Here is a 21411-nt window from a genome sequence, read left to right as displayed (position 1 = left end):
CCCTGCCTGCATGGCGCTGGCCCCGCCCCCGGCTCTGGGTAGGCCTCTGGCTTCCTCGGCTCCTCCTTCGGTCCCGCAGCTTTGACCCCAGGCCTGACTCTGATTCAACGACCTATTCTGTCCCACCGCCCCGCGGCACCGTGTCGGACCGCTCTGGACCCGCCCCTCGGCGCTAGCTCCGCCCCGAAGCCTAACCTCGCCGGACTCAGCTCACCACCCCTCGCCCCGCCCCAGGCTTCTCCTGGCTCCGCCCCCAGGCCCTCGACCCCGCCCAGGACCTCTGCGCTCCACTACCGCCTGCTCCGCCTGCGGGACGCCGGCAGTAAGGGCCGGGTCAGGAAGCCCGAGGCCTTGACGCCCCACAGGGTCTTGGGACAGGTTTGGGGTGTGGAGTCGGCTGTGGCCGGGTGGGGACTTACGTCCGAGACCGAAGTGGAAGCATCATCCCTGGGGTCCGCCGTCTCTGGCGGCTGCGACCCCCCAAATGGAGAGCAGGGACCTCAGGCCCTCCTCACTTGGGCTCCGGTCTGGCTGGAAGTCGGGGAAGGTACGGAAGCCAGCAGACTGTCCCTGCTGCCCCTGCAGCAGCTTAACCCCCCTACTCCAGGCACTGCCCCTCGGCAGGCCTTGACTCCCCAGGGCGCCCCTGCTGGAGGCCCGGGGAGGTGGCCGCTTCGTTGGCTGAACGGACACCCGTGTCCCCTCCCGGCCTGGAACAGGGTCTGTACGATCTGTTCTAGCTCTGGAAATGGACACTGTCTCTCCTGTCTTTTGGGATATGGTCGTAGGATCCCAGAGGCCCCCCATTTTCCAGGGCAGCTCAAGTCACACAGCATTAGGAACCATGCCCCCAAGTTGAATTGTATTTTTTTATTTTAATATTCTTGGCCTGCATTTGGTTGGTACCTGCTTCCGCTGCCCCATATTCAGAAGAAACGGGGTGAGTGAGGCCCAGGGGCTAAGCAGACCTTTGCACAGACACGATGGCTGGCCCACTCACCTGATGGCAGGCAATCATCACAACGCTCACCTGCACAGGCTGGCTGTGTGCCATGCGGTTTGCCTGTGAGACATCCCCCATCCCACGGAAGAAGAGAAGGATTTCCCCTGGACCCTGGGCACTCTCCCCTGTGCCACCCCTGCTCTCAAGGGGCCTCTGGGCAGGAGAACGGCAGGCAGGGCAGGAGGCTGAGGTCCACCCGAGGTCCACCCATCCACCACTAGACGGATGGGAATCCTGAGACCAGGAGGCCAGACACTGGCCCAGGGTCACATGGCTCACCAACGTTTCCTGCACCCTGCCCAGGGCCAGTAGGGGCAGCCTTCCTACAGCTGCCTGGTGCTATATGCCTCTCTGGGGAGAGTGAGGGGCCATGGTCGGCTGGTTCCCTCAGCCCAGGGCTCACACAGCATTTGCCAACGGAATGAGGCCCCCTCACCTGTCTGTGCTTTCTGTTGGGCCTTGCTGTCACTCCAAAGCAGGGCCTCATTACAGGATGGGGACCTGGGAGGTGGGAGGGGTCCTAGAGGAGGGGGCTTTGAGGCTCCACGCACAGCAGGTGGCTGTGCGATGTGGGGATCTGCACCGAGGAAGCTGTGGGGGGTCCGCAGGAGAGCGGGAGCCATGCCCCATCAGCCGGTGCCTGTCTAGGCTGCCGGAGGAGATGGGAGTCACTTTGGCTACTTGTGTCCCAAACACAGATTACAAACTGAGGACCCGAGAGGAAGGACACATCCAGCTCTCCCCATGCCTTGGAGGCAGGGGTGGGTCAGGAACATAGCCTGCTGACTAGGACTGAGCACCACTTTGGGGGCTTAGTGCAAAACAAAAACGAAGGCTTCTCGTTTAAAAATTAAGCATTTTAGGGTAGCCAAATTAGAGCGTTAAACCAAGTGCAGGGCCCCATGCACCTGCATGGGTCATACAGCCCTGAAGTGCCGGGACAGTCCTGACCCAGGACAGAGCTGTTTCTGGAGCACTTTCCTTCTGAACTTGGCCCTTTTATCTGCCCCGGGGGGAGAGATACCCCATGGCCCCAGAAGAGGCAGCCACAGTCTGCTTAGGACTTTTGGCGATGCCGTCGGACCTCCCTGGCACAGGCCGCTGCACCTTGGGGGAGGTCTGCTGATGATGACCACTTACTCAGGAGCGAGGAGCAGGAAACACTGTCCAAAGAAGGCCCGCGTGAGCCCAGACTAGGAGCAACCACCTCTGCCTGGGGAATTCAGGGTAGGCTGCCTGGAGAAGGGGACATCTGAGTGCGGCTTTGCAGGGGCCCCTGATTAGGTGGGAGAGGAGAAGCAGGGTGTGGGGTGGCTGAGAGTGCTCCCCTCTATTCCCCACGGGCTGCCCACTGTGAACCCATTTCCACCCGCTCCTGCACGTCTGCAAGGAGAGCCAGGGTTCCGGTCCAAAAGCCCCTGGTGGAGAAAACAGAACTACCTTCCGCCTGCGCGCAGGGCTGTCTATACCCGACATGGAGCTGGGCTGCCCAGCTGAGCCTGGCGCTACCTTTCTCACTGGATCTGAGCTTTTGGCAGCTGCCTGCCGGGGTTCCAAGGCTCCCCGGAGGCCTCCTGGGCAAGTGCCCAGGGTGTCTGGGCTCAGGAGAGGCTCCTGGGCATGGCTTTGAGCGGGGTGCCGGCTCTAGGGGCGATGTCACCATCACCGTGTGCCCCGCCTTTGTGAGTCCTTCCTTTGGGCCGATTCTTTTCTCACGATGTCCTTGTGCTCTGCTCAGGTGGTTAGGACATCAGTCACCCCCGCAGAAAGTGGCTGAGCTGGGCCTGGGACACGTAAGACTTGCTTTTAAGCACCCGGAGGGCTGTGGTGGTGGTGATGAAGACACTGAGGCTCAGAGTGGTCCTACAGCCCAGATGAGGCAAAGCTGGGACATAGCCCCGGGCAGCCAAACTCCAGGGCCTGTGGGGTGAAGCCTGGCCTGGGAGCAGGGAGAACTGGGTCCCAATCCTGGCTCTGCCATTTTGGAGGGTGTGACCCTGATCAGGTCCTTAACCAACCCAGTCCTTGGTTTCCTCATATGTAAGTGGGGGTGGTCATGACCCCACAGGCCTCCTCTGGCCTGCTGCGGTTCTGGGCTCATGTCTTGGTCTACCTCTGCCCTCTGACCCGTGGACTGGCTGGCTGCGGGCATGTGCTGTGCTGCCCTGCCCCCCCACGAGGGCTGCCCAGGCTGGGCAGGTGCTGGGGGCGGGGAAGGGGCTCCCACGTGCCAGGCCCTGCACTGGATTTCGGGCTATGACCGAGGGAGCCACAACATGTTCTAGAAACTTAGGATGGCCCTTGAAGGATGAGGAGGATGCTCATAAAAGAGCGGAGGGCAAAGAGCACCCTCTGCCAAGGGAAGACCAGGTGCAGAGGCTGGGGGAAACCTGGGGCTGGAGCCTACTGGGGTGGGGGGTGTGTGTGTGTCCGGAGGCCGGGCCAGACGAGGGGCCTTCTCTCTGAGACACTGCCCTCCCCATGTCCAGGACTTCACGGCCTTATAGCTGTGGGACGTGCCCTGATACAGTGTGCCGCCAGCCCACCCTGCTCCAAGCCCCTATCCCTAGCCCCCTACCACTGCCACTGCCCACCCTGCTGGTCCCCCACGGCCACTGCTGCCCTGCCTGCAGACTGACGCCAGTGGGACCCTCGCAGAAGCCATTTGTGATAGCCTCGGGCTCAGCCCTGCCCCATTCTACCTTCTCCTCTGACCCTCCTCGCATGTCCTGTGGCCACCGGCCCTTGCTCAAGGGTTCCTGCTGCCGGTGCACCCTTCCTCAGGGAAGCCCCTCACTGCTCCCAGACAAGATCAGGCTCTCGTCTTGCTCCAGCTCGCAGGGCCCCGCGTCTCTTCCGTCCGCCCGGACCGCCATCACCTTACACCCATGGCGAGGCGCACGCTTCCCTGGTGCGGCCTGAGAGGAGCACAGGCGGGTCAGCGCACTGCCTGCTTGTAACAACGTTCTGAAGAAGGGACTGTTAGATTCCCAGTAAACTGAGGCTCAGAGGAGTGAGGTAAGCCAGCCGCCCAAGGCCACGTTAACAGGCGAGTGGCTGACCCAGGTCCTCCTTGGGGAATCCACACGCTCTGTTCCAGAACGGACGCTGGTGGCCACGTTGGAGGAAGGGGGACCCGGGTTCCATCAGTGGCCCCTGCCCGGGCCGGGCCTCGCCCCCCCCTCCCCCCGCCACTGGTCCGCTGGAGGCCCTGGAGCTGCTGGCAGCCGCGGCAGGCCATCCTGACATTCATCAACACTGGCTCTGTGAAGGGTTTAATTAACTTCCTGTTGCAATGGGGGGATAATGAGTTTTAAGCACCACGTGACTCCATAAGGAGGTCAAACGGCAGTGAGGATGTCAAAATAAATGAAGTTAGGAATCAGGAGGCCGCCTGCGGGAGGGGCAGGGGGAGCCCAGTCTGCTCTGGCGACCATGAGGTGCTGCCCCGGCCAGCCTTGGCCGGCGGGTGTGGGGGGTGGGCTGCTGCCTCCGTGGCCCCCATTGCGGGGTGGGGGGTGGCTCTGGCAGCCCATCCGCAGCTGGGGACCTCATCTGATCTCTGGGGTGCCTGAGGGACGGAGAGAGCAGGGCTGGGACCACGCCGGACCAGCCCTTTCTCCCCTGGGGTCCCAGGGGTCCTTTGCAAGGCCAGCATCTCAGACATCCTGGGACACGATGGTTCTTGTCTGCAGGTGGTCCTTGGGGGTTAGTGAGAGACACCCTTTCACGCAACTGCCCGCGTGTGGCCACTTACCCCTCCAGGCAAGGCCATGTTGGGCGCAGACAGGAAATATTATCTGGATATTTCCCAATCTCTGGGAGTTGGGGTCATGTGACATCACCAGATAGGAAAAGTTCGCGTCCCCACTGGCCTCCTGCCTTTCTTTCTCCCTCTCTCCCGGCTGCTTCCTGCCTCCCCGCCTCCCTGCCTGCCCTACGCCCTTCCTCCCTTCTTCCCACCCCAAACATGTAGGGAGCCCCCACTTGAGGCACCACAGGGACAACTGCGAACCACACACACACACACCGTGGATCACTTGGGGTCTGGCGGGAGCGGGGCTGTGGCCATGGTAGTGGAGCGGGCCATGGGGCACGTGGAAGGGTGACATGTGCTATAGATAAAGCAGGGAGGGGGATGGGGCACTGTGGTGGCTCTGGAGGCCACGAAGAGGAGGCGCTGGCCGGGCAAAGGCCTGAGGCCAGGGGACAGCCGTGGGGAGAGGGTCCAGGCAGCGCCAGGGAGATCTGGCTGGGACCAGAGGGCTACGGTTCTTAGCCCTCAGAGGGAGCCACTGAATGTCAGGACTGGCAAAGTGTTTGGTGATTCTTGTGCCCACTGATGGCTGGGAAAGCTGAGGTCTAGAGGGGTGGTTTCCAGAATCACCCAGGGCCCTGCTGCCCTGGGGTACTCTCTGCGTGGCACAGCGCACCACCCTAAAGACGGGCCTGGGGATCTCTGGGCAGCAAACTGAGGTGCAGTTTGTCCAAGCCCACCAACCCCTGGGCCTCAGGAAGGCCCTGGCCTGCCCCACTCCCACCTGGGGGCTCCAGGTGAGGGGGCCGCTGCCCTGTGGGAAAGGGGCCATGGCCTTGGGTGCCCAGGCCTGGAGTGGCTGGGAAGGAGAGGCGGCCCTGAGGGGCTCTGCATGCCATTCCCAGGGCTACAGTCCCGCAGGGGGACCCAGGGTCCTGAGGGCAGGCTTCCCAGGAAATAAGCTGCCTGCTGCCTGCCCACTGGACTGGCGGGGAAACGGGGTCAGGGAGACGTGGCTGCAGGACTGGAGCTCCAGAGCCTACACGTGGCACATTCACAGGGAACACGGGCTGGACCCAGGGGCCCTCAAGTCCCATCCCCTCGTGGGGGTGCTTCAAGGAGCTCCAACACCAGGGAGCACCCCAAGTGCAAGGATTTGATCCTTCTTGGGAGGCTTTTCGCTCCTGAGGCTGTCTCTGTGGGTCCCTTTCAGTCCTGAGTCTTGCCACTGTGTGAGCGTGGCTGTCTACACACTCTCCCCGAGAGTCGGGATTCTCTGAACCATCTTTGGCTCCAGAAACTTGGGAAAACCCACAGTGTTCTCCAGGGGGCCCTGAGTGGGTGTGCCAGGAAGCCTGTGGCTTTGCGGGACGCCTCCCCCTTTATGGGGCCAGGGGCGGAGGCAGGCATGTCTGCTCCTACCACTAGCTTCCCTCCCTCCGGTGGCCAGTCCACGGGCAGCTGGCCCGACCCCCGCGTCCAGGTGCTTGCCCGTCCCATCCCTGCCCCTGTACCCCCTCACCTCGTCCCAGGAACCATCTCTCCTATCCTGTCTCTGGGCTGGTGGGGCTGAGGGGTCATTGGGGTCAAGCTTTGGGCCTAGAATAGGGTGCAACTGAACAATCGAGTCACTTATGCGACCTTGTTGCTAACATTCGGTGTCCCCCTGCTTACCCTGTCTGCTTGGGGCCGCTCCCAGAGGGACCCTGCAGTCACGGGGTGAGCAGGCTCGCTGGCTTCCTGGAGGGGATGAGCCAGGCCTCAGGGTCTCAGAGAGCTGTGGTCCCTGTATGGGGCCTGTGCCCGGGCTGCTTGACCCAATCCCCCCGTCTGTCCAGCCCTCTCCCGTGGACCCAGCGGGGTGCTGTGGGACGCGTGCACAGGGCCCTCTGGAAGGCCAGGTCCCCCGCACCAGATGCACCTCTCTCACTCACCTGGCGAATCGGGGCGAGGTGGTGTGTTTGTGTATGGGTCCTCAGGCCCTGGGGTCGCTGTGGGTGAGGCCGTGCAGTAAGCATGTGTCTCTGAGCCTGTCGATGAGGTTGGGGTGCCCGCGTGCCGGTCGTGTTGGCATGTGGGAGCTGGCGGGCGCCCTGTCTACGGCGCCTTGGCTGCTGAGCTGCCCGGGCGACGGAGGTGGGTCAATGCTGCCACCTGCCGGCCAGGCGGGTGCTGGCCGCGTCCGATTTGCGAGCTGGGGTGGGGCCCGGAGTTTCCCTCCTATTTCCAGGGACTGGGATGCTGCTGGTCTGGGTATGGTGAGTTGAACAGAGGCGCCCAAGGCTGGGCCCCAGGGGTCTGCATCCCCAAATCACCAGATGGCCGTTGTCAAACACAGCTCAGCCTCACTCCACCCCAACCCCAAACTCCAACCCTGTGCCCCTCTGTGCCCCCTATCTGAGGCCCTGCTACAGAGACCCCAAGGAGGCCAAAGCCCCCAGCTCACCACAGAACCTGTCTGGAAACCCCCAAGGGCAGCACAGAGTGGGCGTGTCCATGTGAGAAGGGTGGCCCCGGGTCCCCGGGGCTGGGGGTGCACGTCTGGGAGGGGCTTGGACTGAGTGGGAGCACCTGGGAAGGGTGTTCCTGGCTGAGGAAGGTGAGCAGGAGTGGGTGGGGACCGGCGGGCTTGGGCAGAAGTGCTGGGATGCCACGTACAGCTTCACGTGTGGCTCCCCTCCCCTCTCCCGCGCATATTGTGGGGGCCTGCTCGAGTGCCCCTCGTGCCCCGAGGGCAGGGGCAGGACCGGGTGGGTGCTTGACTCTGGACACCCTGCTTGCTCTCTAGGCTCTTGTCCTGGATGCTGGAGTCTTTGAGGGTTGTCTTCGGGACGCGGTGGCCCTGGGGTCTGAGCCTGCGGTGGGGTCGTGTCTCCTGCTCCAACCCTTCCACCCTTCATAGTGCCTCTGCTGCCGTCCCAGGGGGCCTAAACTGAGCCATGCAGCTGACACGTCACCTCTCCCGCTCTGCTCCCCCAGGGCCCCCAGCCGTGTCCACAAGCCCGGAGGAGCTGACGGGATTGCTTGGCTGCTCAGGGGCGGCTTCGCGGGGACAGAAGCGTCCGCTGAAGCCACCGCGTGAAGAGCCAGGCCCTGGGCTCGTGGGGGCGGGGGGGGGGGGGAGAGATACCACAGCCGGAGGCTTTCTGTTAAAATAGTGAGGATATATTTGACAGGATGAGTTCACTATGATTTGCACAGTACAACCTCAGAGACCCCGTGATTTATTCATCAGCACTAAAGGCGTTCTGAGTGCACACAGCACCTTCGAGAAAGGCAATTTGGGCCTAATTTGGTCTCTCGCAAAATATCAAAATAAAAACTTTTGACACACACATTGCACCCAAGGTAAAAAAGAAAAGAAAAAAAAAACAACAGAACGACGCAAACCACGAACCTCAGAGATCCCTAAGAGCAGAAGGAAGCCTCTCCTACCCTCCTGCCTCCTTCGCAGACACGATTCCATAAACAGGACATGCGCGCCGACCCCTGGGTCATGTCAGTGCATGAGACGCCTCCCTGACTGGCCGAGGCGCCACACCCCGGCCCGCACTGTCCCACTTGGCTGCTCCGGCTGTGGACCGCGACCGTGGGGCTGGAGCCTGCCGGCGGCTGGAGCCCCAGCGAAAGACTTGTCGGGGCCGCCGGTGTCGGTGGGCCTTCGTGTGCCTCCCCAGCCGATCTCCCCGCCCAATCCCCTGGGTAAAATGCACCAAGGAAGCCTGAATTCACATTACAACATGAAATAGCACCAGAAATTCAGAGTAAAATTGCTGATACTTGCAGCGGAGAGCTCCTTGTGGGAGGAAGGCTCTAGAAAGGGCATCGGCAGAGGCAGGGGGACTGGGGAGGGAGAGCCGGCGGTGGGAGCTGGCTGGTGAGCAGCTTTCTTCACGTTCCCAAGGGGAGCCCAGTCCCCAGGGGTCAAGGTGCACTGGAGACCGGCATTTCCATCAGCAGCACAGACAGCAGCTGCCACCACCCCGCAGTCAGAGAAGCCTGGTGCGCCCTGGGGGTCAGGGGGCCCACAAACAGCTCTTCCAGGGGACAGCCCTGCCCCTGCACGTGGCTTCTAAGCCATTCCAGCAGCAGCAGCAACAAGACTAAGGGGAGCCTGCCGCCGCCTGAGGGAGGCGGCCTCAGCTCACTTCCCTGCTAGATGACGTGGGGCAGCCCCGTGCAAACCTTCGCATGAAGGGTCTGTGGAGTACTGCGCCTGGGCAATGGGGCACACGGGGCGGGGGCGGGGGCAGCTCTCTCTTCAGACTTCTGGTACCGAGAAAAGAGCTGCATGGTCTCCGAGGGGCTCACCCTCACCTTCCATCTAGAAGGGGACTGCTGTCCACCCCAGGCCCTGCTCAAAGTATCCCAGTCTCAGCCCTAACGCCAGACTCCGAGCACTTGCGTAAGTCCGGTGTGTTGCCACGTGGCCACCATCCAACACCCTCAGAGGACTGAGGCTCGTCAGCATAGGCAGGAGCCCCCACTTGCGGGGCTGTTCCAAGCCCTGCTCCCAGGTACTCACTCGCGGCTATAAATTACTCCGGAGGGTCCTTCTTTAACGGGATCTTGAAGCTGGTTAGTCGCTGCCCAAAGAGCTGGCTGAGGAGGTCATTCTGGGACGCGGCGGTCCTGCAGGCACGGGGGTTGGCAAGTTCAGCACCGTGGACAGCTCTGTCCCTCTTGGGGGGTCTGTGCAGGGGTCTCCCCTGGGGGCAGGCCTTGCCCTGGCCCTCCTTGCTGCGTCTGCAGTCCCCATGGGTGTGTCCGGGGCTCACCTGCCGTTGCTCCGTGGGCTGGGGTGGCATCGCGCTGCTCTGGCTACTGGGCCTGGCCTTGGGGAGCATGCGGCTGGGCGTCGCCTGCTTTCTGGGGGCCCGGGGGGGCTTCTCAGGGACCAAGTGGGCTCTCCCCAAGCTCCCCATACTCCCACTCCTGCTTGGCCCCAGGGCCCGACCCTTCCTCTTTTTCTCATTGACCTCCCCGTCCTCCCTGGTGCTCAGGCTCCCTCGGGGCCCCTGGTCACCAGCTTCCCTTGGCCCCTTGGGAGAGCCCTTGGCTCGAGGAGGGTGTTTGTCTGGGGCGGGGCCCTGGCCTGGGCAGTTGGGCTTGGCTGGGGTGGTGGCCGTCTCACTCTGGAGCTGCCCGCTGGCCGGCTGGGGCTGGCTGCCACCCGCCGTCTTGGTGCTGTGCCGTGGGCCTCCACTGCCCTGGGAGTTGGGGCTCGGCTTGGCTTTGAGGGTGGTGGGCTTTGGCCTGTCCTCAGTGCCATGGGTTAGCTCTCTGGGTGTCGGACTGGCCACAACCTTCTTCGGTTGCCCTGGGAACCTAGGAGCTTTGCTGGGGGTGGGCAAAGCCGACCTCTCCTTCGATGAATTCCGGCAGCCCCAAGGCTTGACGGCACTGCCCTTGTGGGAGGGTCCCCCTGCACCTCCCTCAGGCCTGTGGCCTGTGGACACCTGCTTCTCCTTCTGGAGCAGGGAGGGGGCTTCCAGGCAATGGTCAGAGGCACTCGGGGTCCTGCGTTTCCCTGAGAATGGGCCAGTAGCCCTCTTTTCCTCTACATCTTGGCCTCTGGTTCCCGGCCGAGGCACAGACCCCCCCAGCAGGAGAGCCTGCTGGAGAAGAGGCCCAGGGCTGCCTGGAGATGCCTCACCTTCAGACCTCCCCAGGGCTCCCTCCAGCTTGCGGCCACCATGGCCATCTGCGGAGGCTGCCGGGAAAGGAGACAGAGCTGGGGGCAGGAGCTCCTGGAGGTCACAGGGCACATCGCCCCCTGTGACCGGGTGGCCCACGGGATCTACAGGCCTCTCCGGGGTCCTGGGCTGCCCCTTGGTGGTGCCAGGAGCTGCCTCTGGGCAGGGCTGGAGCAGGCCTGGGAGCAACCCCTCGCTCTGGGGGGGGCTGCGGCCCCAGGACAGAAGCCCATTGGCGCCAGGGCCGGGAGGGCTGCTGGACGCGGCCACCCTGCGCCGTTTGCTGGGCAGTGTGCCCTCGCGGGCCGGCGCCTTCTGGCTGGGGGCGCCAGGCCTCCGCACGCCGCGGAACGTGAAGGGCTGCTGCCCCCCGCTCAGGTGTTTGTCCATGTGGCGGTCAAACTGCTCCTTCTTGGCGAAGGTGTAGTTGCAGGAGCTGCAGATGAAGGACCGCTTGCTGATGTGCGTGACGTTGGCACAGAGCTCGCAGGCGTACAGCGGGGTGTGCGGCAGCTCCAGCTCCTCCCTCACCCCGTGCGCCCCGCCCAGGTGTGTGCGCAGCTCCTGATGCTCCGGGTAGACCTTCGGGCACTGGGGGCACAGGTAGACGCGCTGTGGGCTGTGCACCGCCAGGTGGCGCTGCAGCTTGAAGGGCTTGGGGAATCGCTTCCCGCAGTGGTGGCAGTCGCGGGAGGGGTCTTTGCAGCCCTCGTGCATGGGGATGGCGTGGAGGAGGGGCTCGCTGCCGGAGCAGGGCTCGGGGGACAGGCTGGGGGACGTCTTGGCGGAGCCGCTGGGAAGAGCGGGGTTCCCGCAGGCCGTTGGGCTGCTGTCAGCCAAAGCCCTGTCTGGTGTCAGGGTGCCATCTTGGTTTGAGTCGTTGGCAGGAGTCTTGGGTTTCACCGTCTCCCTCTGGAATTCTTTCCCGGCCCCTTTCTGTTGCCCCGATGTCTCTGCAGGGCTCCCGTTTGACTTGCCCATCGAGCGTTTGCCCCCACTGGGTCTGGACGCCTGTCCCATGATGCTGCCCAGGAAGCCAGTGACACTTCGGTCCCCCTCCCAGTCCCCGAGGGACCTTCGGGTCTGCCCCTTGCGTGCGAACCGCAAGGCGTGCTCCCGCAGGTGTTCGTTGTACATCCAGACGTCAGTGACCTCCCTCAGGCACATGCCGCAAGCCCAGCGCCCCGCCTTGCTCTGCACGTGCTTCTCCTGCAGGTGCTCCCTCAGCAGCTCGCGGGAGCCGAACCTGCGCTCCACGCACATGTAGCAGGTGGGTGGTGGCGAGGGGCTGTGGGCCAGCTTGTGGAGGTCCAGCTCGCCCAGGCCGCGGAAGCGCTGGAAGCACACCTTGCACTTGTAGGATGCCCTCCTGGCCTTGGCGTGCCGGTCCCGTCCCGCCGCCCCTCCTGCCCCGGCTGCTGCCTCTGCCCTTGGGCCCCGTGGCTCCTGGGGCTTCACCGTGGCCCCGAAGTGTAAGAACCTTGTGCTGAGGACACCCACAGGGTCGTCACGGGGCGTCAGGAAGCACAGGTCTTGTACCTCCAGTCTGGCGCCGAGCATCTCAAGGTCCATGGCGTTCCCAGGAAGCCCGCTGTCGTAGCGTTCCCGCTCCAGGTCGGGGGGCTCTGGGCTCATGTCTCCTAGAGAAGACCCCATCCCTTCAGTGGGGGCCTTAAGGTCCAGGTCTCGCCAAGAGGCCGGGACCATGTGCAGCTCCGGAATGTTCTCTGAGCGCTGGTCCTCGGTGTGACGGGGGGACACGTTCTCAGCACAGTCCACCTCTGGGCCAGGCTCCAGGGCCCACAGGCTGGGGCTGGGGGCCCAGGGGTCAATGCCGGGCACCTTGCTGCTCAGAAAGCCCTCCAGCAGGAAGGACCCCGGCAGACCTGTGGCTTCATCACCCCACGGGTCCTCGTGGGAGAGGCAGAGTGAGCCCGAGTCGCTGAGGTCTGTGGGCAGGCAGGCGGAGGCCGGCGCGACGCTGTCCCCCACCTCGCTGTGGGGCTCCAGCGGGGGCGGGGCCTTCGGCTTTTTACAGCGCTTCCCGTAGACACGGGGGTTCTTCTTCCGAGTCAAGCGGTCGCCCAGAGGGAAGAGCTGGGAAAAGGAGGCTTCATCGTCAAACACGCTCAGAGGGTCCCCGAGACCTGGGCTGGGGACTTCAGGAGTGGTGCCCTCATGCTCCTGGACCCCGACCTGCACTTCTGGGCTCTGCAGGGGGCCCTGGGGGCAGCTGTTGCCGGTGCCACCTGCAGTAGCACGAGTGTCCCGAGGGCCTGGGGGGCTCGAGGGGGGACTGTGCCCCTGCCCGACTCCTTGCCCCGACCCGCTCTCAGCTGCTCTGCAGTCCCCCCCAGGCTCAGCCCCAGCTGCCCATGACAGCTCTTTGTAGACGTCTGGTATTCCGGGCTCCCTGGGTCCCCAGCACCCCCTGGCCACGGCTGTCTTCTGTCCCTCTGGCCCGGCCCCCGGCGGCGCCCATTCTGTCCCCTCCGCACGGGCCATCCAATCCCGGGTCGACCTCTGTGCGGCCGTCTCCTCTGGGTCTGTGCCTACTGTGTTCTCCATCAGCGTGGGCCAGGAGGCGTTGGGGTCCGGCTCGGCCCGCGCTGACAGGGAGCTGCCTGGAGGCCCCAGGGGACTGGCAGTCACAGTGGATGGACCACAGCGGCTTCTGTCTGAAATCACACCTGCACAGACTGGAGGACCCCTCGCCTCCCGTAACCTTCTTGCTCTTGGCTTTCGCCCCTTTTCCTGCGACTTCAGCTCTGATTTGCTGGGGACGTCCGTGGGTGCCCGGCCCCGCCGCTGGCCGCCTCCTTTCTCTGCCTGTTTGGGACAGTGCTTGTCCCTCACCAGCCGCCCCTGCTTCCTGGGCTCTGCAAACCTCATGTCCAGTCCCGGCTCGCCCGGGCCAGGGGAACAGCCTGGTGCGCCCCCCACACCGAGTCCCTTGGCCGTCTGAGGGCCTGATGCGCCCTCAGGAGCCTCGGCACCCCGGTCAGGGGGCGGCCCAGCGGCAGGGCTGGGGCTGCTCAGCGCCTGCCTTGGTTTCTCTCTCCCAGGTGCCCTGCGGCATTTCTTCTCAGGGGGCTGGCACGCCGGGGGCCGAGGAGCGGGCAGCATGGGAGCACCCCTGTGCAGCCCGTGTTTCCTGGCTCTGTGGCGGCTCAGGCCTGGCCCGGAGCGGAAGGAGGCTGTGCACACTTCGCAGGTCACGGGCTGCCTGCTGGAGGCCTGGCCCGCCTGGGGGGTATTTTCTGGGGACCCGGGCTTCTGTCGGGTGCCCTGCGTACTGAGGGGGTCCCTCTGGGCTGTGTGATGAACAGTTCTGAGGCTCTGGGGGGAGCTGGGTCTGGACTCACGGGCTGTGCTGCTGGGAGACGTGGTTCTGGCCCTGCGGACCTCCGTGGACGGGCAGGTGAGAGGCGGGCCTCCGGTGTCAGCTCCAGGGGCCTTCATGGCACCAGAGCAGCCAGCTCCCGCCTCGCCCTCCTGGCAGGCACAGGAATCCGGCCCAGCGGTCCCCCATGTGGAAGCGTCAGCGGGAACCATGGTGACACCCTGGCCTTCCCTGTTGCCTGGGGGGTCTGAGGAGGCGGGGCCCGTGGGCATCCCGCTGGGGCTGGTGTGGGGTAGGGCTCCCCCACCCTGGCAGTCTGGATGGTCGACCCCGGGGCCTCTGACTGCCCCTGTGCCATCTGTGGTGGGAATGTCAGGCAGGGCAGGGGCGTTCATGGTCACTCTCGGGGAGATGGTCCTCACGGGGGGAGAACGGGTAGCAGAGGCAGGAGAGCCCCTCGGCTTCTCCTTCCTGGAACCCTTGAGAGGTCCTGACATGCTGCCTTCAGGGCGGTCCTCCCCATGGGCAGGAGTGAAGACACTGATGAAGCCAGGCGGGCCCGAGGGAGGGTCCTGCAGGGGGCTGTGGTCCCCCAGGAGGGGGTGACGAGCCAGGCTTTCCTGGAAGCCACAGGGGCTTTTCCTCAAAGATAGGGGAGCTGCTGCAGGTGGCCCAGCCCCAGCGTCTGTGGTGGCTGGGGTGCAGTCAGCCCTTTGTGGAGGGGGCCAGGGAGGAGAAGGGGCTGGGAGGAGCTGCGGGCTGGCAGGATCCCCACAGGATGGAGATGCTGGGAGCAGCCCCCTCAGCTCACCTGAAGGTCCTGTAGGAGGGTCTTCCTGGGGTAGGTGCTCCCGGCCGGGGGGAACGGGGGTGGTTGCAGAAGCGGGCAAGGGGACACAGGTGGTCAGGTCCCTGATGGGGGGAGCAAGGCTGTCTCCGGCGAGCAGCAGCTGCTTCTCAAGGCCTGGGCTGGCCGCGTCCTCTGAAGTCCGGGCTTCAGGCCCATTTTGGATGTGGGCTGCGACCAAGGTCGGTACCAAAGTTTCTGCATCAGAGGGGGCAGGGCTAGGGGTGGCCCATGCCTCTTTTCGAAGGCCCAAGACCGGGCTGTTTCCCTGGAGCTGTCCCCCGAGCCTGGCCAGGGCACCCTGAGCATCGGCACTGACCATCGAGAGGTTGTCCAGCCCCACTGGACTCCCCCAGTTATCTGGCTGCAGTCTGCTGGCTCCGCCTTGGTCCTCGGGCTTCTCAGCCTGGCCGAGTGTGTCCAGATGTCCATCAGCCTCAGGCCCCCACTGACATTTGGCCGCTGCGGGGACATCCTGGGTGGGGCTGCAGGCCATGTCCCCACCTTCCACGCTGTCCCCTTCCAGATCTGAGGGCTCACTGTGCCGAGGGCTCTGGGTGTCAGCAGACGGGGGCCCCTGTGAGCCCAGGGCGTCCTCTTCCTTCCCAGAGGCTCTGGCCACCAGGAGCTGCAGCTGACGTAGGGGGCTTGCGGCTGGGTCCTGGGGCCTCCTGCCGGGACTGGTGTTGGGCACGCAGGCAGGACTTGGGGAGGCCCCCACTGGCACAGATTCCTCATTACCCTTAAGGCCAGGGTCCCCCGCCCCAGAGTGGGGGAGGCCTGCCTCTTCTGGCTGGCCGGCCCTGCTTATGGCGTATCCTTCGGGGTCGCTAAGCCCGGCACCACAAGATGGGGTGGTCCCCTGAAGTGCCAAGCTGGGTGCCAGACGGGCCAGTGGGCTGCCAAATGCTTCCAGCTGCAGGGCGTGGCTTGCGTGCATCCTGGCCGTCCTGTTATTTTGGGGAAGTAAAGGCTCGCGGCTCGGGCTGCACTTTGCTAAGCTCCTCACGTCCGGTGGAGGCTTGAACAGCCCTCCAGAGCCGGGCAGAGAGACTTCCGCGTGGACCCCGCAGTTCCCTTCTGCCTTGCAGGGGCCGGTCTCTGAGACTCTGGCTCTCTGTCCTGCTTGGAAGTTGTGGTCGGCCCCACAGAGGCTTCCGGGAGCCCCAGATGCCCCGTCTGCACGTGCACGAGCGGAAAGGGGTGCTTCTCCTGGGTGGGGTGAGGGCCACTCCTCCTGGGTGCTCCCTGGCTCCCCTTCCGTAGTGGGCACTGCTGGTTCTGCCCCTTCTGGGTGTGGAGTCAACTCCCCGAGGCGGGTGAGGTCGGCCTTGGAGAAGGCGTCCCTGGGGGGCGGGGTGGCCTGGGAGGTGGACAGAGGGGCCCCTGTGCCTGTGTGTGTCCTGCCCACCTGCCCAGCTCTACACATTTCTGGGGCCTCGGGCCCCCCTTTACTCTGCAGCTGACTCTCTAATTCGGCGACCAGCCTTCTGATTTCTAACTCACCTTCGGACAGGTTGCCCATAAAAGCGATGCCACATTCGCTGACCTTGCCAGGCAGAGGGGGAGGGCTGGCAGCCACTACCCTTTCCCTCGAGCACCTCCTACTGAATGCCTTTTCCCCCAAGAGGTCAGGAAGGTGACCCATGTGGCTGGCCAGCGTCGGGGACTCCTCCAGCAGGGACCAGCCCTTGTCGGGCAGAAGCGGGGAGTATGGCGGCTCTGACTGGGGTTTCCTTGGGGGCGGGTCAGCACAAACCATCGAGGAGTGGGTGTCTCCGATTCCGGATAGGCTGCTGTAGGCTGGCGGGTCAAATCTGTCCTCAGGCAGCCCCGGGAAAAGTGGCGTGGACTCCAACGTCAGAGGTGATTCAGCTTTGCCGGGGCCCCCGTGGATGGCGTAGGGTGGATTCCTGGGTGGTTTTGGCTCGAGGGCACTGGCGTCCACAGCATCCTGGGGCAGGTGCGTGCCGCTGGCAGGCAGAGCGTCTGGTACTAAGGGCTTGGAGTACGGCTCTTCTGGGAGACAGCCAGGCAGTTCTTTGGGTCCGAGGAACAATTTGCTGGGGGGGCTGCTGGAGGCCTGGGGTCCCTTTCTGGCAAGTGGAACCCCCCCACAGTCTCCGTTAAGAAGAGCAGGGCCACAGCCAAGATCAGGGCTCTTCAAAAACAGAGCGCCAGATTCAAGGTAGGCGGTGTCGGCAGCATGAGCACCAGGTGCCAGCAACTCTCCTGGTGGGTAAGCAGGGGGGTCCTCTCTGTCCTGGGAGGCAGGTGGCTCTGTGCACCGGGCAGCTCCCAGCAGACTCCCACGGCACACCCAGGGGTCCTCTCTGCCTGGCTCCGGGGCTGGAGGGTTCGGGCTTCCCCCCACACGGGAGGCTGGAGAAGAGCTTGGAGCCTCTCTGGGGAGTTCTGTGGCAGCTGGGGGGCGCTTCTTGGCAGTTTCGGGGTTCTGGGTGTTCTGAGGGGAGTCCAGTGCCGGACGGTTCTCCTCTGGGGTCTTGGCACTGGCAGGAACCTGCAGGAGATGCTTGGGGCCTGGGCAAGGCCTGCCCGGCTCCTCTGGGCTGGGGGAGGCCCTGACCTTTGTGGCTTCCCGCCTCACGACCGTCCTGGGTTTCTGCGGCCCTCCATCCTCCTTGGACCCCGAGGTCACCTCCACTGCCTTCTGCTTTGTGCCTCGGCGCCACCGCCGGCAGCCCTGGCGGGGCGGGGGCTGGCCTCTGAGGCGGGAGCCCTGTGGAGCGCCGTCCTCCTCCTCCGACTCCGAGGCACAGGCCAGCTCTTGGAGCCCATCCTTGGCGCGGCTGGGCACGGGCCTCGGTGGTCCCAGGGGGAGGTGCCCGCCCTGGGCGCGAGGCCCCCTGTGGAGCTTGTTCTTCTGCTGAACGATTTTGTGGATGAGCTCCTTGCTCCAGGAGCCGCCGCGCACCTTCCTTCTCCTGGACTCCTTCTTCGGGGACAGGCGGATGCGCTGGGAGCTCCTGGTCTCCACCGGGAGGGCCTGCCTGGCAGGATCTTCGTGGCTCCTGAGGTCCCGGGGGCGGGGCAGGGGTGCCTCAGCCCCCTGGCCTTTCCTCCTGGGCCTCAGGCAAGTGGCTCTGGGGCCCTTCCGGCTCTTGGTGGAGCTGGACGTGTCCGGTTCTTTCTGGAACAACTTAAACCGCTTGCCTCTCCTCTGCTGACTGACCAGGCCAGCCCCATCTGCCTCTGTGGGCACTGGGCCCAGGGAGCGGGTTTTGGGACGGCTGCGGGCTGGGCAGTCCCCATTCCCAGGGCGGGGAGCCTGGGGCCCTGGGGGGGTGGCCTTGCCCGGGAACGGGGGCTGGGCTTTGCTCTCTGGCAATGTCCCCACCCTGGTCTTGGGGGGTTGCCCGGCACCAGGACCTCGGGGGCCTGAGGGCTCCTCATCAGCGAAGACATCGATAAAGCTGCTGTCGATCTCGGGGTTGTCCGACTGGTACCCCAGGCCGTTGAGCGCCTCGGTGATGAGGCTGTCCAGCTTGGCATCGTCCTCCGGGTCCAGGTCTGCCGTGGGGAGGGGGAAGGGGGCAGCGGCCAGGCCGGGCAGGAAGCTGGTCCTCAGGGGGTCCTCTTTGCCATCAGGCCTGACGTCCCCACCTAGCAGGAAGGGGACTGTCTTGGTGTGGCCAAGCAGGCTCAGGTTCCCGCCAGCTGGTGCTTTGGGGGTGGTGGGGGGCCCGGGGAGCCCTGGGGGCTGCGGGTGGCCGTCCTTGGCCCTGGCCAGGAGCCCACTGCAGAACTGCCTGTGTCCCAGGAAGGCGGCCAGGCTGCTGTAGTTCTGGTCACACTGCCTGCAGGTGAGCAACACGTCCAGCTGGTCCAGGCTGGCGCTGCTCAGGGGGAAGTGGTGGGCGGGGTAGGGGGGCGGCTCCCGGGGGAAGCCCTCCAGCCCACCGCTGCACGCCTCGGGGCCTGAGCCTGGGAAGGGAGCCTCGTCCAGGCATTTGAAGGTGTCCTCAGCTCCCAGCCCCTCTGCAGGGAAAGGGAAGGCTCTGACGGGCTCTGGCTGGTAGTGCATGGGGACAGCGTGTGGGGGCTCGGGGGACGGGTAGGGGCTGCCCGTCTCCGGGGGGCAAGTGTTGGGGTGGAAGAAGGTGGGGGGCCCAAGCGGGCCAGGAACCTGGCTCTCCTCCGAGCTGGGGTTGGCTGGGCTGCTGGACAGGGGGGACAGGGAAGAGCAGGAACTGCTGCTGGCCGTGTTGGTGGCAGGTGAGGGCAGCGGGGACTCGCAGGGAGAGGCGCCCACCACCCTGGGCGGGGGCAGGCCGGGGGTCGCCCGGGGTGAGACCTGGGACTGGGCCACCCCAAAGAACAGGGGCTGGGCTCCGGGGTCCTTCAGCCCGTTGTAGGCGAACAGTCCAGGGGAGCCGCCGCCGTGCTGGCCCGGACTGTTTCTCAGAACTGCCAGCTTCTCCCCAGGCCCGGGAGTCTTACCAGCAGCACCCAGGGCTCCCTGGCTGCCCCCCTGCCAATCAGGGGTCCCCGGGGGGAAAGGCAGCTGGCTCAGCACCTCCATGCGGTGGGGACTGGGCCCGGTGGCTGGGAGCACCTGGGGCCAGGGCAGCGGGGGACTCTGGGGGAGGCCAAGGTGCTGGCCTAGGCTGGCCTGGCCTTCAAAGAATGCATTCCTGGTGGTGGCTGGGGGGCCCAGAGGAGGTGAGGGATAAGGGGCTGCAGCAGGGTCCCACAGCTGGGGCAGTCTGGTGGGCAGGGGCCCTGGGGTGGCCAGCTCCGTGTCCAGAGACCCCGGGCTGGTCCCCACTCCACTGGCCCCAGGGCTCCCATAGGTCTGCCCAGGAAAGTGCCTCTGTGACAGAGAGTTTGGGGGGCCTCTGGGGCTCCCCAGCCTGTCGTCGTGGGCTGAAGGCGGTCTCTCAGGGAGGGTTTTGGTCAGGCTCTTGTGCAAACTGTCTGGAAAGGTGGCCGTGCTCTCCGAGAAGGGGCTGGGGGCTGGGGGAGCAGCACCGGGTTGTGGGGGAGCACAGCCGAGGTCACTGGGGGGGTCAAGGCCGGGCCGGCCAGGGTAGCAGGGTGGGGGTTGGGGAGCCGGCCGGGTAGGCAGGGGGTAGGTTGTGCCCACCGCCTCCTCTGGCCATGGCCCCCTGGGCTGGCGGAAGGCAAACACCAGCGCTCTCTCCCCGTACTTGGGCGGGGAGGTGTCCTTGGGGAAGGGTTTTGGGCCAGGCCCGTGCAGTGTCTGGAAGGGGTACTGGAAGGAGGCCACCCTGGGGCTGTCCTCTTCGGGAAAAGGCTCTGGCTTGGCAGCAGGGGCCCCGAATCTAGCACCTGGGAAGCTGTTCTCAACAGTGGGAGGCCAGCCGTCAGCCCCTCCGGCCTGGAATTCCGAGTAGGAGGCTGGCCTGCAGGGACTGGCACTGCTGCCTGGGGGTGCCCTCAGGGGCGGGGGCCCGCAGGCGGCATTCGGTGAGGTATAGTTGGTGGAGGTAAAGCTGGAGGGGGTCTCCTGGAAGCACCTTTGGAAACTGAGTTCTTCTGGGGTAGGTGGGGCTGTCACCTCTGGGGGGCCGGGGTCCTCGCCCTGGGGGCCCTCAGGAGTCTTATCCAGAGTGGGTCTGGCCCTTGAGCCAGAGACGTTCAGATTATAGAACTGCTGGGGGCTGCCGTCTGCCCTGCCAGGCTGCTGCGGGAAAGCCTGTGCGTGGCTCCTCCCTGGTGGGGCGCGGGGGCTGCCTCCCTTCCCTGGGAGGCTGCTCAGGGACTGCGTTCTCAGGAGTGGGGCCTTGGGCTCCACCTCCCCGGCCTGCCACGGCTGGGATTCTGGAAGCTCCGCTGCCTGGGCCCTGCTTCCCGTGGCCTTGGCGGTCCTGCTGGCTGGGGCACCGTCCTCGCCGGGTGGCTGGGAGGGGCCCCCCGTGCCCCCAGCTGCTGGGCAGGGCTGCAGATCTCGGGTCATGGCTGGGGGCGGTGCTCTGCGGGGCTGTTGCCTGGGCATGGCCCCTCCGTCTGGGCACTGGGAGGACGTGGTGGTCCAAGGGGGCCCCTGGAGAAGCCTGTTCTCATGATCCTGAATGGAGCCTGCAAGGAAAGCACAGGGTGAGGGGGGGCTCTGGGGGCTGCACGGGAGCCCCTGCCCTCAGAGGAGGCTTCCCTTGGGGGCAGAGAGGGTCTGAGAAGACCGCTGGCCACCCTCAAAGCAGCCCGGCTAGGTCCCCACTGGGCCACGAGTGGAAGGGCCTCGTGGGGCACACAAGCTTCCAGACCTGGCCCCCACTGCATGGATGATGGGCACCCGGGGGCCATCTGCATGGGCTGAGAGAAACCCAGGGGGGACCAGGGGAGAGCCTGGGAGGAGGATGGGCCGCCTTCGCCTGCCCGGAGCCATGGGAATTGAGGAGGTGAGGCTGTGCTGGAGGAGTCTGGCCTGAGGCTGGCAGCTGTCCCTGGCGTGGCTGGCCCTCCCCCGGGGGACCCACTGGTCAGCCCCCGGAGCGTGGGGCCTGCGTGAGCATTTCTAGGCAGCGCCAGCCTCCGCTGGTGCTCCCGCCCACGTGTGGAGACACGCCCAGGGGCTGCGCCTCCGAGGAGGGGTGTCGTGCCTGATTTGGGGCACAAGCGCCCCTCGGTCTCCCGGGTGGTCACCACCCCCACCCCTGGGGGTCCTCCCACATCCCATCTCCATCCTAAGCAGCAGCCTCACCCCCTCCTCTGGCCTGTGCCTGGGGCCCAGCCTCTGCTCCCCTTTCCCTCTTGGGACCGGGACCTTGGGGCAGAGGCTTG

At 65.3% G+C, this 21411-nt stretch overlaps 2 protein-coding genes across 7 annotated transcripts in view; both read right to left on the bottom strand.

Moving 5' to 3' along the window:
• Window positions 1-6841, bottom strand: part of ZFPM1 (zinc finger protein, FOG family member 1) — a gene marked incomplete at its 3' end in the record, with an annotated part of 71728 nt that extends 64887 nt beyond the window's left edge. Inside the window, exon 1 of the mRNA XM_034639046.1 lies at window positions 6695-6841. The remainder of the gene's footprint in view (window positions 1-6694) is intronic.
• Window positions 6841-21411, bottom strand: part of ZNF469 (zinc finger protein 469) — a 116863-nt gene continuing 102292 nt past the window's right edge. For all 6 annotated transcript variants that reach the window (XM_034672518.1, XM_034672524.1, XM_034672519.1 and 3 more), the window contains one exon: window positions 6841-20709. In XM_034672518.1, coding sequence (XP_034528409.1) covers window positions 9299-20626 — 11328 coding nt within the window. In that variant the 5' untranslated portion in view covers window positions 20627-20709 and the 3' untranslated portion in view covers window positions 6841-9298. The remainder of the gene's footprint in view (window positions 20710-21411) is intronic.

This window comes from Ailuropoda melanoleuca, chromosome 12 (assembly GCF_002007445.2).
Source record: "Ailuropoda melanoleuca isolate Jingjing chromosome 12, ASM200744v2, whole genome shotgun sequence".
NCBI lineage: Eukaryota > Metazoa > Chordata > Mammalia > Carnivora > Ursidae > Ailuropoda > Ailuropoda melanoleuca.
Note: the sequence above shows the minus strand (reverse complement) of the source record. Positions and strands in the feature narration are given on the sequence as shown.